The 18,916-nt window shown below is 37.0% G+C and overlaps 2 protein-coding genes across 2 annotated transcripts in view; both read left to right on the forward strand.

Moving 5' to 3' along the window:
- The window catches only part of LOC134806393 (protein O-mannosyl-transferase TMTC1-like), a 268,478-nt gene that overhangs the window by 181,089 nt on the left and 68,473 nt on the right, over window positions 1-18,916 (forward strand). The window lies entirely within an intron of this gene.
- On the forward strand, window positions 3,351-7,105 carry LOC134806235 (uncharacterized). Its single transcript, XM_063779467.1, has 5 exons — window positions 3,351-3,570; window positions 4,030-4,092; window positions 4,174-4,233; window positions 6,321-6,417; window positions 6,766-7,105. Exons 1-5 carry the CDS (start codon window positions 3,491-3,493, stop codon window positions 7,018-7,020), a joined length of 555 nt encoding a protein of 184 aa, XP_063635537.1. The 5' UTR covers window positions 3,351-3,490; the 3' UTR covers window positions 7,021-7,105.

The following is an 18,916-nucleotide window of genomic DNA, read 5'->3' on the forward strand; positions in this document are numbered from 1 at the left end:
GGGGTGTAAGCCGAGGGTTTAGGGAAATCTCGGGAAATTAGGATTTCAGTATATCTGATGGATCTAGGGAAAAATTTTTTAGGTAATTAAGGATTTTATTTTGACTACTTTGATTTGAAAGGAACAGTAGTCACGAAAACACTTCAGTTAGTCAATAACATAACTCTAATACAATTTTAGGCCAGTAAAATTAGATATTTTGACTGTGGGTTCCTTCTATATCGAGTGGTTTTGTCAATCCAAGCTAAAATGTATCTCCCAAGGCTCCCAAAATTTATTCACACCTCCTGAGATGGAGCAAACTCAGATTATACGCATTTAGGACCAAATAAAGGTATTAAAATGATTTCCAGCTTGCTGATGGATTTGACTGGCCTATTTTTAATATATAGGGTCAAACAGATCACTGTGTTATGTCTTTCCTGTAGACATACACGAGAGTTAAGGGCTATAAAGGCCAATTTTCTTATTTAACCCTTATCCACGTGAAAAGGTCCTCCTTTTATTTAAAGAACTATGATAAAATCATTACTTACATGCCCACAAGCTGTTAACTATTGCCCACAGGAGAGAAAACTAGTGTGTTCGCGCGAACTGTACATTTTTCTTTTCATCCATATTACATAATTATCCATATTACATAATTATATTATTATATAATAATAATATATAATAATATAATTATGTAATATGGATGAAATCCAGACAAAATATTTCCAACTTCACTATTTAGATTGGTTGGCAATCCTCAACTGAGCGTTTCTCCAGAAACTTCCTGCCCCGCCCAGCTAAACTGTGGCATGAACTGTCCCCCGCTTTATTTCCGGACCGATCCGACCCTCAAACCTTCAAGAAAGACTACTCCCATCTTAAAGGCCGGTGACACAATTGCAAGTATCCATGGGCGACGATATATGCTTATTCGCTGCTCGTATGCATCATATCATATATCATCAAAATAGTCCAATATTTTGTAACGATGATGCGAAAAACCCGATAAAAATGTATAATCCCAACAAGGGCAACAAGTCTTCTTTTGTTACAACGCCACAAGCGAAATTTGAAACGCTATTTTTACAGCTCGAAACAAAATGTTAAAATAGGCATTGAAAAATAACGCAAATATTTTTTCGCAACCGTAGCAAAGCTGGTTTTATAAAATTTTATTGAAATAACCTTTGGACAGCTTACAAAAACTGATATCGAAAAATACAAGCCCAAAATAAAATATGGATTGTAAAAGTCTGAAATAAACATTAATTAATTCATTCAAAAATAGACAGGTAGATTCTAATTTAATAATTTGTTATAGTTTTGGACTGGTTTTGATATGATCTTGATGATCGTCTTGGTGGTTGACGCGCATCTTAGACGGGAACAGACGGTTCACTCGAATGAATGTTCACTTGAGTGAATGATTCATTTTTCTTTAGTTGCGTTCACACGGTGCTGGTGCTAAGATTATTTACTTCTCATTTCCTTTCACTATGACGTCGAATGAACACTGATTTAAATTTAAGTAATTTTGGTAAACTTCTACTATTAGTTGCATCAGCGGTGGCAGCATGGTTCCAGTTTTATCGCCTGTCGCTATGCTTTCGGAGTGCCAGTGCAAGTGAAAGATGCCGAATGAAAATATCCAACACTGTGGATAATTTCACAAATGAATACATTTTTCGGGTTCCCCTCATCTGGCATAATATTGTTTGTCAGAAATGCACATGCCAGAAAAATAGATTAGGTTAGAGCATAACATTAAGATAGGTACCTATCATTCGATTATGAAATTTATTTCATAACATGATGACTTTAACTTTAACTTTATGACACCTAAATACTAGTGGCTCTGTGAGCTGTAGACCTCGCGAGCAGAGCTTGAAATAACATGGTGCTAAGAGCTTTAAATACACCGTGTTTTTTTTGATTTCCGTTAATTTCAAGGGTGCATTCCTGAGCTTAAATCAAGTAACTTTCTCAAAGACACCGATGTTCTAATTAAGTCCATTTCGGAGATAATCCATAATTTATTTTTTTACTATAAGGCCTCTACAAGCGTGTACACTTGCCTTAGGGCCGGCTTACATATTGATTAGTGTTTAGAATGAGTTCATACATTTGCTACTAAACTTAAGTACAATCTCGGTCGATTGATGTACGAAATGACATTGATATGTCACAGATTTCAATTGTTTGGTTGAGTTAAATGTAATGCCCGTGTTACAACAACGCTATATGCTACATTTAATTACTTTTTAAACAAAAAAAAAAACAAAAAAGAAAACAAAAACAATTTTTTTTTTTGAAAATTAACTATGCCATTTAGTTCTTATAAACGTACTTAACTATACCCCGAAGTTAACGGAATTCAATAAAAACACGGTGTATAGTAAATTAAAGAAAAACAATACGAAATTTATGTGTAAAAAAATACAAAAAGTTATAATATCCCAGCATACAATTACTGGGGATCGAACCCAGACCCTCTGTGCAAACAGAAAAAGCGAACGTTTACAAACTGAGCCAAATAGTTCTTAGATGGGTTGACGAAATTTAGCTACTCCTTCTCAAATTAAAATTAGTTAAAATTAAATATCTAAATACCGCCTAAACCAGCGATAATTTTTTTCTGCATTTTTTGCTATTAACTCTGTAAACATGTCTCAAAAAGAAAAAAGTCTTATGATATCGATACGACTATTTGTTTAGGCGCCAGGTATCACGACTCCGCCATTTTTAAAAATTTCCAAAAACCGGATTGACAAAAAAAATTTATTTAGTCATAAAATTCGGTCACAAAATTTCACGAGAATCGGTTAAGAATTGCGACCTGTAGAGGAGAACATCCGGACATACGAAAGCAAAATGCCCGAGTCAAAACGTAGACCTTCGCTTCGCTTCGGTCAATTATGCAATTCATTTATCTGCGAAAACAATATTTGTTTAAGGCCGTTCCCTGAGCCAGAAATGTAAAAATACCCCAATAATTATCCTATTTTTCTAAGAAACGGTGATATTTGTAGACGTGGGAAAAATAAATATAATTCTTGATTATATTATCTTTAATAACACAGCTTTCGATACACGATTCATAACACTTCGCTCGATACAATTTATTCCCAAAGTAACCTCCAATTCGAATTTTTACTCCAACTTTACTCGTTTCTTTACTATGTGACACTATGAAACAAAAAAAGGAGAAAAATCAATCATAACTCTAACAGTAATTTGACAGCTTTAGAAAAACGATAATTAGAGGCAATATTTTTAAAATAAATAAACGTCAACTAATTCTATCGTAACAAAATATCGACTCCGGCCTGCATGCTCTATCTCCGTCCGTCTTTCGAAATGAGACAGTGATGGCTGAGCGCTCGTGCCAGACGGACCTGTACTAGGTGTCCCCAAAACAAATATAAGATTTACTTATAAAAACTGTGCTGTGTTGTGTGTCCTAGTGATATACCGTGTGCACCAAAACCTTTAAGTTATAATGGGTAACAAGCAATTGAATAAAAAGAAGACATCTCGAAAAAGACAACTCGGAAGATTCCAACAAACAATGGAACTAACGTAAGTAAAAATGTATATTTATTACACAGTGAAATACGTAATTATTACTTAATTTAATATATACTTGATCGTACTAATTAGTAATCCATATAACTTAAAACATTCTAAAATTTAATAATAGCTCCATCTACCGGTTAAACATTGTCATCAATTCATCATCTAAATAGCTTAAAAGGATATTGCGATTCGCGACGTTTACACCACGCGGCACTAGCGCCGCTGCCTAATGCACGGCAAAGACAGAAAACATTGCCGTCTATGTGTGCGTCTCCGTGAGTCCTAGTTACGCGGTTGCGGTGTAGTGGGCCTTCCTATAAATACGAGCACACAGTGATACATGTAACGCACACAATTAGACGCATAAAGCGTTCTTTTAGCAATCCATCCACCTATCGAGGGTTCGAACCTCAGCTCGTGATTTGTCATGCGTCTAAACTTTTTACTTTTTTGTCTTTCTAGGAAAAGAAGAAAATTGGATAATTTCACAGCCGAACATGATACTATATCTTTAGACTACATCGAGTGAGTATAATTATTTGACTTGTGCTTTTTAGCCCTACCTACGTAACACAATACACTACTACAACTTATCTTTATTTACAGACTGCAAAATATGGAAATGGAATCTCCGATTTCATCAACCACTGACATTCAAAGTAACGAGTAAGTTCTAATTCTAATTGTGGCATTATCTATGAAAAGGGACCTTATTGTCTATGGCGCTTACGACGCACTGCGTCGCACGGCGTGGTATTTATATCAGAGCATCGTTAATAATGGCGGAAGCGCCATCGACAATAAGGTCCCTTTTCATAGATAACGTCACATATGTAGGTACCTATGTCGCGCGTAACTTCGTGCGTTGCGATAAATACCTACCTACTCAAGTACTCACAGCGGCGGCGTACGAAAAGACCTTAGTTAGATTTAGATACCTACTGTTTTCCTATCAGTGCAGATGCTTATATTTTTTTATGAATTGAATTGATATTCTCAATTATTTGGACATATTTTGTACTTATTTTCCTAGATGGCTATTAGTACTACCTACTTAGCAAATGTTCGCCGAAAACTAAATAAAATGTCGCCAATCAATAATATCGTACGAGATACATTGCCCTCATCAGTTATTTGATATTCTCCAAGAGGTACTTAATTTAAAAAAACCGGCCAAGTGCAAGTTGTATTCGCACACGCAGGGTTCCGTACCATTATGCAAAAAACGGCAAAAATCACGTTTGTTGCATAACTATTTATTTTATTCTGTTTTTAGTATTTGTTGTTATAGCGGCGATAGAAATTCAATCATCTGTGAAATTTTAAACTGTCTAGCTACCACGGTTCATGAGATACAGCCTAATGACAGACGGACAGACGGACGGACGGACAGCGAAGTCTTAGTAATAGGGTCCCGTTTTTACCCTTTGGGTACGGATCCTAAAAATGTACACTGATAGAATGTAATAGGGTTGCCTGAGTAAGTCCCGGAAATTAAAATCCCGGGATTTACCGATTGTCCGTACTTTCGTTATTCTTTTACGTTTTTTTTAATGAACTGGTAGTTATTTTATATTATACCTACCCTACACAATAGTAAATGATTTCCTTTTCTTGAGCGTGTTGACCGATTTTTTATTTTAATAAAACTAATAATCTTGGGCAATTATTTCCATTTTCAATTTCTCATTTACCTGTGATAGAGCATTTTTAGGGTTCTGTAGCCAAATGGCAAAAAACGGAACCCTTAAGGATTCGTCATGTCTGTCTGTCTGTCCGTCCGTATATACAGCCACTTTTTTCTGAAACTATAAGAACTATAGGTACTGTTGAAAGTTGGATTTTCCAACAAAAATAGAAAAAAACAATACATTTTGGGGGTTCCCCATACTTAGAACTGAAACTCAAAATTTTTTTTTGCATCAATCCCATACGTGTGGGGTATTTATGGATTCTTCAAAAAATATATTGAGGTTTTTGATATCATTTTTTTCTAAACTCAATAGTTTGCGCGAGAGACCACCTCCAAAGTGGTAAAATGTGTGTCCTTTAACTTCTAAAATAAGAGAATGATAAAACAAAAAAATATATATATTATGTACATTACCATGCAAACTTCCACCGAAAATTGGTTTGAACGAGATCTAGTAAGCAGTTTTTTTAATACTTACGTCATAAACCGCAATTTTATTATGTTACTTGCTAGATGTTACTATTTGGCTACTTTGTTGCTACAAAGTATTTGACGCCGACTGTACCTGTAACCAGCACAATGGTTTATTTACTTTCAAGTAGTTTTCTCCATTGTCATCACTTGTTATAATATAGGTACCTACATAAAAATTTTGAAATTAGTCTGTCTCACTTTTCGAAATAACTGCATTTCTGGAATGCTGCGTTTCGCGGGTCCATGATCAATTTATGAAATAGTAATGGACTAATTTATAAATTGAGTGATGTTGTAAAGAAATGACTGGCTGCTACAATTCTTCGACCGACAGTTTTACAGTACATATAGCCCTATAGGTTAACTGGAAGAGATCCCTCAAAGGGATAAGTTCGCCTTTGTACTTCTTGCTAATTGTATGTTATTTTTAATATGTCTTTTTGTACAATAAAGAGTTTACTACTACTACTAGCCCTTTAAATATTTGACATAGTTACGTAATGTGTGTGTGCATTATCGCTCTAGTGCGGTAAAGTCCATATGTGCTGTAAAACATCATACATTTATTTAATTTTGGTTTTGACAGTGAGGCGACCGGCTCAAACATTTTGAACCCACGCATTGCACAGGTGGATGACACTTATCGGGTTCCTAGTATATTAGAGGAAGAAGATACCCATGAGGTAGGTGATTCATGCTAATTATGCTTATTGATTGTAGAGCAGAGAACAATTTTACCTTTTGTACTAACTACCTAGCTAGAATAACATTGTTTCAACTTCGTGTGCCAGAATTCCATCGTAAATTGATTTATCACACGATTCGTAGTCATTATACAGGGTCTTACTTCTATTTCTCTCGTTGGTTCTTTACCACCGGTGCTTTATATGTACAGTCGACGTCAAATATATGTATACATTTTTCACCTTATTACAAAGGAGTATGCTGCAATAGGTACATATCTTTGACGTCGACTGTACATGATGTGACAAATTGTAAATGCTAACACATACAATATATTTTATTTTCAGTTACAAATATCGTTCAATGTGGAAGAAGAGCTTCCTGACAAAACCGTCGGTCGAAGAATTGTCGCAGTTAGTTACCATTCGATTCGATTCCTCACATTTTATCCAATAAAAGATTGTATGGAAACTATATACATAAACGCAATATTTCACCGACAAAATCGCAATTTTCTTGTTTTGTTCATACTTCAAGATGGACTCTTTGTGACCTTGACGTCACGGTCACATATCGTTTTGTTCGGGGCGTTTCGCGAGTGAAGTACGACTGTCGGACTTTGACTATCATTTCTGACTTTTGTATTCCTTTAATGCAATGGATCCCATATAGACTTTTGATCCTAAAGACAAACCTGATCGAATGATACCATAAATGAAAATTAGTCATCTAGCCTATTATCGATAAGTATATATGTTTTTCTTCATCAAATTATCAATAATTTTCATTTTTTAGATTGTTCCCTCTATAAACTCCTAATAGTCTACCTTGGTGCCAAATTTCAAGTTTCTAGGTCAGCTCGAAGTGGGTTAGGTTTTTGATCTATTAGTCAGTCAGTCACAAAAATGCCGGTTTTAAAACGTTAATTTATGAATAACTGTTAGAGCTACGTTTACGAAATTTTGTATTCTAGACAAGATAAGGGGCTTGAATAAATGTGCAAAATTGCATGTGAGTAGGTAAAAGTGGTAATAAAATTATCAATAGGAAGGATCAAGAAGTTGTTGCAGCCAGAATTAAGAATTTACCAAGGAGAGGACATGTCACTATAATATTTTAATTCATTTTAAAATGTCATTCAGATTATCAATAAGAGTTTCTTATACCGTACTCGAATTAAAAGAAATATTTTATTAATTACACAATTCTCTCTAGTTTTTGCTCGTATTTAGTATACAACTAACTAATTATTCGTATAAAATTATTTATCGTAGAAACACTCGTATAGTTTCAAAATAAGCTATTTTATTTTGTTGGCATTGTCAAACCCATTGACTATTTTTGTTTTGCTTTAATATATGGTCAGTCGTAAAAGTATTAGCGTCAGCAATGGATTTATATAATGTATTTCTTTAAAAAACATGATATTTCATGCTAAGTAACAGAAAACAGTCAAATATTGTACCGGAAATATTAGTCCCGAAAATCCCGAAAGTACCGGGAATTTAATTCTGAAATCCCGGTTCTTTGCTTGGCTCTAAATCCCGGGAATTCCCGGTACTTTCGGTACCGGTATTTCCCGGGAGCAAACCCTAGTATGTAGGACTGTAGGTACTGTAAAACTTTGTACGATACATGTGCCAATAGGTAATTACAGATTATGTATTTCTGTTGCCGCTATAACAACAAATACTAAAAACAGAATAAAATAAAGATTTAAATGGGGCTCCCATACAACAAACGTGATTTTTGACCAAAGTTAAGCAACGTCGGGAGTGGTCAGTACTTGGATGGGTGACCGTTTTTTTTTTTGCTTTTTTTTTTGTTTTTTTTTTTTATATGGTACGGAACCCTTCGTGCGCGAGTCCGACTCGCACTTGCCCAATTTTTTTTTAATAAATATCGATGATTTACCTGCACAGTATACCTAATAAATAATGATATTATAGAAAACTTGCAGTCATTAATTTGTTTAAATATAAACTGTATTTACCCTTATAATTAAATATTATTGAAATAAGAGTTGACTTCATTAAAATGAATATTTAATTTGCACTATGTTTCATTTATTTTTCCAATTTAACTTTAACGCCATCTATGAGATGCAGCATGCTTTTTTTCAGTATTTAGTAATACGTTTTACAAATCAGTGTCCTGTTAGTTCATTTAAGTCGCTACTTCTTGCGTGGCGCTGTTGTATCGTCATTGTATCTAGGGGCGGGATGGGTGGCGTGAGGGGAGGCTCGATTGTAGATTTCATTTGGGTACGGGAACGGCCTTAAAAGACTATTATGAACATCAACAGTATGCCAAAACATGGTCTGGATTTTAAAACTCTGCGAAATGATTGTATGCTAAATGATATATGCGAAAGGTAATTCTGCCAAACGACATTTCTGCCAAGTAACATTATGTAATACAAAAATATGTCAAAAAACTTTCTGCAACACATTAGTAAACCACATTTTTCACTTTTGGTTCATTTTGTGTTCACACGTGTCACTTTGTGTGAAAGATGAATAATGAAACACGAAAATGAACACAAAATGAACCGTCTGAGTTAAATAGATCAAAATTTTGCTTGTAGTTGTGGCTTCTAAAATATTTCTAAATTGCAATACAATACTAGCCAGTTTTTATTGATTCTAGTTTAAAAATAAGTGAACAATTTGTTTATTTTAGCGCTATGTAAACAGTGGAACTGGATATTGTTGTTAAAAATACTTTATAAATATTTGTTGTTTACAAATATTTGTTTTCATTTCAACAAAAACAAAACGTTGGACTGACGTACTGAGTATTTTTGACCGTACAGTCACCTGTAATAGTATGTTACACAACGAAGGCCGCATAAATATCTTATCGGCTCTACAGATAAGAAGAGAAGAATAACATGTTAAATAAATAAATAAATATTATAGGACATTTTTTTTACGCAAATTGACTAAGCCCCACGTTAAGCTCAAGAAAGCTTGTGTTGTGGGTACTCAGACAACGATATATATAATATATAAATACTTAAATACATAGAAAACAACCATGACTCAGGAACAAATATCTGTATCATCATACAAATAAATGCCCTTACCAGGATTCGAACCCGGGACCATCGGCTGTATCGGGAACATGTTATTGCAGGTGACTGCACCCCTAGTGTAAATTTAATTCGATATCGTGACGTGACGTGACGTACGCGTTTTCGTTAAGTGTCATTTTGCATGGGATTTTTAGTTTCCAAAATAGAAGCAATATTCATATTTTTAGTTTGTGTAAAAATTGTTACGGATTTCTAAGATGCGTTTAGACTTATGTTCGACGTTCGTGTTTTTCTGTTGAGCAAAATCAGGTTTGGAATCGATGAAGTTACTAGAGAAAGACCCCAAGGATTGCTAATTAAATTTTTGGCAAGCCGTATTGTGGTCTAAAAAAGCGCTACGATTTTTTTTAACTCTGACATACTGCACCGTCTGCACGTCAAGGACGGTTGAATAAAAACTTGTACGGACCCCTATCGAAATCAATCAATGTAATAAAATCCATATTCAACACGTGCAAATATTATACCGAGTTTAATTTGATTCCGGCGCGAATTTTCAGTCCATATATGCATGTCTTTTGATGCTCAGGGCAAAAATAAATTATTTCAATTCGTCCGGATTGAATTGCGTGCGGAAATTCCAAATCGGAATGTGAAATTTTTTTTTTAAGCCCGACGGAATAGAGGGGTATCATATGTTTGACAACTATGTCTGTATATCTGTCTATCTGTGGCAACGTAGCTGCACCGGGTCAAAGAGAATTAGTAGACATGCGGGTGTACCGATTTCGATTTTCATGCGGTTTTCACCTATCAATAGATTCTTGAGGATGGTTGAGGTGTGTAATTTGTTAACCCGTGCAAAGCCGGGGCGCGTCGCTAGTGTCTAAATAGATGTTAACAATTTCATGAACAATAACATCTTGGTGGAACACAAACAAAAAACAAATGCTTGTATTTAGCGTGGAAACGGTGGGTATTTGTAGAAACTCTGCGTTGCGTGGCAGAGACGAGTGAAGACGATTACGAGGTTTGTTAGCTTAACTAATTCATAAGATAAATTGAGGACTAGCAGAAAACAACGTTTACAGCTTTAAGGATGACTCACGTTAGACCGGGCCGTGTCCGGGCCGGAGCTTCCGGTGCTTCGTTTTCTATGGAAAGCACCACGTGATCAGTCGTCATAGAAAATGACATGTCGGACGCGTCGGCCTGGACACGGCCCGGTTTAGCGTGAGTCATCCTTTATTTCACATTTCACACAATGCATGAAAAAAAGCACTGAAAAATTATTCGTAAAACGTAAACAACAGTTATTATTTGTCACATTTTTTTATTTAATAAATCGGACAGAATGAAAAAAGTAGGTGACTTGACCGTGACGTCACATGACTTATGTCGACCGGGATATGGACCGCGATTACCTTTTGTATTGTTTTCGAGCTCCCGATATTTCGACGCATATACATACATCTTGTTCACGGGTCAGGTGGTTGTAGACCGTGTCACATGTGCGGTTATCATACAAATTCCATAATGTAGTGGCATGGTGTAGAAAAAAGGAAAGTAACTGATTTGACTAGCAGGAGAGTACCCTTTTAAACAGGGATTAATCAAGCTTGCCAGATCCTCATACTTAAACGTACAAGATTAATACGAGGAAACTACTCCGCGCTCGAGATTCAGCTGAATGCACTCGCTCAATAGCCTGAATCCGAGACGGACTGAAAGGGCTATTGTTGGCTGATTTCATGTAAACTAGGCTCTGCCAATTTCAGACCAATTCAAACGTGCACCGACATCAAACCGATATTATACTGATATTGGAATCATATCAGTACCCCTAGTGTACATTTCACGCGTCAGCCGCTGAACCGATTTAGATGAAATCTGGTAGAGTCCGTCTGCACCGACTTTGGCAGGACGAAGTGCGGATGTGGTATTATAAACGTCATATTTTATATGGATATTTCCATACTTTGTCTTAGCAAATACCATGCAGAGATTCCTTGGTCCGACTGTCCCGAAAAGGGACATTGATAATTTTTTATCACGTACAGCATAATTTTACGCATACGAAATCGGACTTCTCTATGCAAGAAAACCTTTAGCAGTTTGTGACAATGCGGAGTGTAGTAAGTAATCTGCGTCAAGTGTCAATGCACAATACCTAAAGCCTCAATGCACAATGGCTCTCGAAGCAGACGGACTGAAACCTATTGTTTGGGCGATTTCAAGATATTGTAAATAAGGAGATTCAAGCGTATTCAGATGTTACCAATTGAAGACGAAACAGGAGCTGAGTTTTAAATATTTTAGGTAAATATACCCGTCTCGCTAACGGAAGCGGCACCTAAAAGTAGTGCGATAAGGACAAGGCGAAAAATCCTGCGTAAAAATCTCATAAATCGAGGTTTCGTACTCCTCTGTTTCCTCCTCCAAAACTTAACCAATCGTAAGCAAATTTGGAAATCTAAATGATTATGAAAGTATCTGTGTCGGACCGTTTTGCTTTTTTGGCTAATTGATATCAGTTTTGAATGCCACGCCTCTCATTGCGGCATAGTCAATTAGGCCATTTTGGCCATTTTTGAAGGGCTCTAGCGCCTTAAAAAACAAAAATATCAAAAAAAGCAAAACGGTCCGACACAGATATTGACAATATTAATCTGTGTTGAAAAAATCATTGCTCTAGCTTCAAAAACCACGGAGGAAAACGAGGAGTACGTTTGTATGGAGAAATGACCACTCCTGTTGGCTCTTAAGGTTTTGAACTTGGTACAACATTGACGATCGCTCACAATGATTGGTGCGCGCGAAATGCACTACGAGTCGTCTCAAAGTCGTGTCATAATAATATGAAACATATATTTTACAAACAATAAAAGCCGAATACTACTGTAATCGGAATCTATAGTAATTAATATTATGCTTTCTAATAAGGGCCTCTTGCACCATCCCACTCACCCGGGTTAACCGGTTAAACCTGGAATTACCATGATTACCAGTACAATTTGACACCAAGTTAACGGTTTAACCGCTTAACCCCGGGTTAGTGCGACGGTGCAAGTGCAAGTGGCGCTATTCAATTTCTTGTTCTATTCAATGTATGTACTTTCAATGGGCACCTCACACCTACTAGATAATCACCGCGTAAAGGATGACTCACGCTACACCGGGCCGGGTCCGGGCCGAGATGTCATTTTCTATGACGGCTGATCGGTGATCACGGTGCTTTCCATAGAAAACGAAGCGCCGGAAGCTCCGGCCCGGCACGGCTTGGTCTAGCGTGAGTCATCCTTAACTTAGGTACTAACTGCCTGAGGGAGCGAACCTATAAAACCTTCAAACTGAATATTTAGCGTCTGACAATACCCTTAGAATCCTAAGCGAACTTGGACGAACAATGCTTCGGCCATTTAATGGGTTCCATTCAGCAGGGGGCGAAAAGACCCCTAGCAAGTGGGGGCGAAACGACCCCCAACGGGGAGACGCTAATTGTGTCTCGGATAATGTTCTTAGAAATATTCCTAAGACTAAAGTCTGTTTGATAAAGTACTAAGTGTAGTTTTTAAAGGAAATGTTAGGATTTTAGCAGTAAATTTTTTTCGGCTCACACCGTTGTAACTACCAACTGTATTGTAAGATTTGTAAGACCTCTTTCCCACTGACGTACAGTTTTTTGCGAGTACGGTTTTCTGCAGGATCCAGTTTTCTGTAGTATACGTGCAGTATCCCGCAAACAGAATGCTCGTGTGAACATTACTATATTAGCACGTATACTACTAAAACGGGATGCAGAAAACCGTACCCGCAAAAAACCGGACGTCAATTATGGGCAAGAGCTCTCACTGTACCCCTATACGGTTACCATCAGTTTGTCACTGACATAAACGCCGTCGAGAACGTAATTTACTTTCTATACATCTCGCTCGCACTCGCATATTAGTGCAAACGGGATGTATAGAAAGTAAATTACGTTCTCGACGGCGTTTATGTCAGTGACAAACTGATGGTAACCGTACTAGTAAGTGTAAATTTCCTTCGATATCGTGACGTGACGTACGGGTTTGCGTTAAGTCTCATTCTGTATGGGATTTTGATTTTCCAAACCGCCCCGCTTGGTGCGCTGTTCAAAGTTGCGAGCGAAACCTTGAGACAACTGCGAAATCAAAAAAATCAAACGAATGGGTATTGCTATAGTTAATAAACATCAAATTGAATAAAAATATTTCCTATGTCAATATCTAGGGAGGAAAATGTGGCCTACGTTTGTATGGAACGCGGTCGTCCCCTTTCCTCTTAAATTACCTACCACAAATAACCCGTAGACAGCCTCACGACAGCAATGAAATACCGATCTGTCTCGTGCCTGTCATTCCCATCCCGCTACCAAGCTACGGCAGCAACCATTATAATATTACCTCTTATGTTTTACCTAACTTATGATCTACTCATTATAATAATACTGTTAAATCAATTATATCTAGGTTTTTTAGTGCATAGTGGTGTTGAATTTTACAATTTTATTAGTTAATTGTGTGTTGATAAATAAAAAACATCTAATCATAAGTCGAATAAGTTCTTGATCTTAAAATATGGGGCAATTACCTAATACATGAAACATCCCCATGGGTCCATAAAGTCCTCAAATAAAAATATTTTTTTTTTATAAAAACTAACCTGTGAATTTACTTAGTGTCCGACCGAAACATGTGTTTTTGCCGAAACCGAAACCGAAACTGAATGTTCGGCTTTGGTTCTAGTTTCGGCCGAAACCGAAACCGAAACCGAACCTTTTGTAGACTTGTTAAAATCGTCGATAAATGTCATAAAACTGCTTTTACACACATATTATGGGGCTGTCAACTCAACACCCAATGTCCTTGAAATTGATGTTGCTTAAGCAGTTTTTTAAGAAAATTACTAGAGTTAGACCAAGATAATTCTGCAACGATTTTGATAACACACGGAGTGCAAGTGTTATTTTAAACGTCAAAAATTCTATGAAATTATGACGTATAAATATCATTTGCACTAGTTGTACTGCGTATGCTATCAAAATAATTGCAGAATTTTCTTAGTCTAACTCTATTCATTCACCAGTCAAGCTAACATGTAGATACAGGGTCAAGCAAAAACGAGAGCGCAGCGAGCGCGAAATTTTTTGTTGAAATATAGCAAGGCCGGGTACCGATCTTCACCTGGGCCTAAAAGTCCGAAGTGCCCCAGTGAGGCGAACTTTCATGCGAAGTCAAAGCCGTGCTTCAGGCTTCAGGATAAGTAGTTGAGCACAGACTCCAACCAATGTCCATTGTATTAAAAAGCGAGATATTTCCTTGGGCGCTGGTGGCCTAGCGGTAAGAGCGTGCGACTTTCAATCCGAAGGTCGCAGGTATAAGCCCCGGCTCGTACCAATGAGTTTTCCGGAACTTATAGGTATACGAAATATCATTTGATATTTACTATTTGCTTTTCGGTGAAGGAAAAACATCGTGAGGAAGCCGGACTAGTCCCGATAAGGCCTAGTTTACTCTCTGGGTTCGAAGGTTAGTCTGACTGATGGCAGTCGCTTTCGTAAAAACTAATGACTACGCCAATTATTGGGATTAGTTGTCAATTGGACCCCAAGCTCCCATGAGCCGTGGCAAAATTTCCGGGATTACGCGAGGAAGATGATGAGTTTTCTTATTATTGCTTTGCCCAGGCCCAGTAACATGCGATAGTGCTATCTCATTTACTCCGATACAATTAGACAGTATGCGCGTTATAGGTATTAACAGCCTCTTAAGACTGCGTCTAGTGGCGCCCTCATAAGTGGAATTGTGTTTTGATAATAAACCAATTAATTTCTGTACCTATACATGAATCAGTATATGTAGGTACATGTTAATATTGTTGTCCTACTTATTCCCCAACTTTTGGTCTTTGTCACATAGTTTAGTTTCATAGTACTAAGTACCATTTCGTAAGTTTCGGCCCGGCCGAAACGTTCGGCCGTTTTTTGGCCGAAACCGAAACTACAGCCGAAACATGATTTTTTGGCCGAAACTGGCCGAAACCGAAACCGAAACCGAACCTTCGGTCGGACACTAGAATTTACTTAAATTATATATTTTTTATAAGGATACGACCCGTGAAATCATCCTTACTGCGAAATATCGATTAAGTAGGTATACAGTGTGGAAAAATGTGTCGGGCCCTGGAGGGAAACTAGGTACCTTAAATCCTTAAGTTGGCTCATTTTACTTAAAGGAGACACTCCTTTATTTTTAAAAAGGAACCAAACTGCATTCAAAGTTTTTTCGTTTTTTTCTTCAATTTGGCTTGTCTAAAAAAATCTTGAGCACCTACTCGTCAACCCGCTCACCTGCTGCGAGCAACCGCGCCACCTAGCGGACGCCCTTACATACTGTAACAGAGCGCTCGCTTACGGGTCGGAATACACCCTGTAACTAATATGGTAGCCGTCAATGTCAACAGACGGAGTGACGGGATGGTTTATGAGACACGCAGTTCTTGTGAATCCGTATCCAAGAACTTGTAAATAAAGGAAAAGGATGACTCACGCTAAACCGGGCCGTGCCCGGGCCGAGGCGTGCGACATGTCATTTTCTATGACGGCTGATCGGTTGGTACTTTCCATAGAAAAAGAAGCGCTGGAAGCTCCAGCCCGGCCCCGGCTCGGTCTAGCGTGAGTCATCCTTAAAGGCGAGTCTTTTCAAGTATTCCTTCTCCAAAGTGCACATTTCAAGAAAATATGTGAACCGGATAAAAAATTACTAATGACTTCAAAAGACCTCCGAATTCTCAAGTAGGTACTTGAAAGATTGTTAATTTATTTGTTTCTATTTATTTTTCACATCTCACATTAATTGACCGAAGCGTAGCGAAGGACTACGTTTTGACTCGGGCATTTTGCTTTTGTATGTCCGGATGTTCTCCTCTACAGGTCACAATTCTCAACCGATTCTCGTGAAATTTTGTAACTAGATTCTATGAGTAAATAAAATTTTTTTGTACATCCGGTTTTTGGAATGTTTTAAAAATGGAGGAGTCGTGATACCTCGCGCTTAAGCAAATAGTCGTATCGATATCATAAGAGTATTTTCTTTTTGAATATGTCTCAAAAATAAAATACTCTTATGATATCGATACGACTATTACTACATAGCAAAAAAAAAGAATAGATAGTATAGAGGGGTCCTGTCATTGTAAATTTTGTAGTCACTGTAAATTTACTGCCATACACGACTAAAACTCAAAATGAAAACGTATAAAGTTATCAAAAAATGTATATATATGGATAAATGATTTTATTATTTTTATATCATTTTGATCCATGTTCATTCACTGATATGATGATATCTATGTGTTAAAATTGTTAAATATGAAATGGTGTCGTCACGCCATCTAGCCGAGGATAGGCTAAAGGTGTGTGCGGCATCTATTCGAGAATGACTTTTACTTGAATTCCGAGGCACGTTTTTTCCTTGGACTTTATTCGTCTTATACGAAGTAACATATGTCTTTGCTACATAGTAAATGGCGGTATTTAGATATTTCGTTTTTATTTGAGAATGAGTAGCCGAATTTCGTCAGCTTAGCTAAGAACTATCATGGCGCATTTTGCAATCATTCACTTTTTTTCTTTGCACACAGAAAGTCTGGGTTCGATCCCCAGTAAGACAACTTTTTGTAATTTTTTTTTCACTTAAACTTCGTATTTTTTTTTTAATAAATTAAAAACTTCGTATTGTTGATTGATCAAACCGCTTTGTGGCGCTGTCATCGTGCACGGTCCCAATAAGCTATGCTCGCGAGGTCTACAGCTCACAGAGCCACTAATATAGTTTAGAAATGAAAAGATAGTCCACTTCTCATTATTTCGACAATGACACTGTTCCATGTCATGTGACAGCTTACGATAGAAAAGAAAGTCCACTCCTCATTATTCCGATATTGACAGCTAGCGCTCGTTACCCCGCGTCCACTGCAGATGATAGTTAGGGTTGCCAACAGATAGTTAAATCGGTATCGGTATTGTATTATTGTCAACAAACAGTTTTTTCTAGTGATTGAACTATAATTATTAAAAATACAAACGAAAAATTTTAGTCTTAACATTTAAATCAAATTTATTTCGAGAAATGAGTACATTATTACTATATTTTATTAGGTACCTATACTTTATGCCTTGTAGGGTACCCAGTTATTTAGGGCATAAAGTAATCAATTTTAAATAAAACGCAGGTTTTGAAATATATTGCTAAGTCAATTGGGGCCGTAATAGATGATTATACTTTATGCACGAGAGAATAAAAAGCAACTTTATGCCGTTTACACGCGACATAACACCAACTTTACGAGCATGAGAAATAAAAATTAAAATTAGGATACCTACTATAATAATCAAAATTGTTATAGTAATGTATAAACTATAGGTACCTAGCTCAAGTTTGACAACCCTACGAACTTTGTAAAGCGTCAGCGGTACCGTAATCGCTGGCGTACTTTTTGTAATAATGTCCTATCAATGTCTCGTGTAATAACACAAGGTTTATTCTTGAACGAACCACTATCGATTTAGCACACTCTCGGCTCGATTCGGAAAATGAATTAGATTTCTACTAGACTTCAACAAGTTACGATACGGATAATTTAAAGATATTTGTAAGATATATAATTATGTCAAATTTGACGTTTCCGCGATTCTGGAGGTCCTCTTGAACGATTTCGACAAGTTATGACTTAGATATCCAAGTCACATCTAGTCGATATCTAATGTAGATCTAGTTGATCTCTAAATCGTCTCAAGATCTTGTGATTATCTCGAAATCCGAATAGGCCTGTCGGTCTTGTTGTCCGATATCCGGAATCAATACCCGTATTGAATATAGACAATTAAAAATCTTTTTTCCGGGTGAAATTAGTACTTATACAAAGAAAATGGTCTGATAAGAATATTTTGTTACATTATTATAATTTATTAACATAATGCGACCAAAGCCTCCAGTGCCCAGGGCTGGAATCGAACCAGCGCCCCTGCTATCGCGGCAGGTACCTAAAACCCCTCGGCCACCCGGGTCAGGTCGATTTTTTGCAAGTACAGTCGCCATCAGATATATCGGAGCGGCCAAGGTGTTCACAATATCTGAACACGCGCTCTAACGCCCTGACAATAGAGGCGTGTTCCGATATTTGTGAGCACCTTGGCCGCTCCGATATATCTGATGGCGACTGTACCTACATATATGCAATTTCCCGAGGGCTTATGGCGCCCTCTCGCGCCAAATGAATATAAACATTGGGGTAGGAAATAACACAAGATAACTTATAAAAAAAAAATAGTTTATTCTAATAGTAATTAAATATTCAAATTAACATAAAACGACCTACAGAACGACTACACAACTAATAGTTTACTATTCTAGAATTATACTTAGGTATTCTGGCATTTA

The sequence above is a fragment of the Cydia splendana genome, chromosome 3, assembly GCF_910591565.1.
Source record: "Cydia splendana chromosome 3, ilCydSple1.2, whole genome shotgun sequence".
Lineage (NCBI taxonomy): Eukaryota > Metazoa > Arthropoda > Insecta > Lepidoptera > Tortricidae > Cydia > Cydia splendana.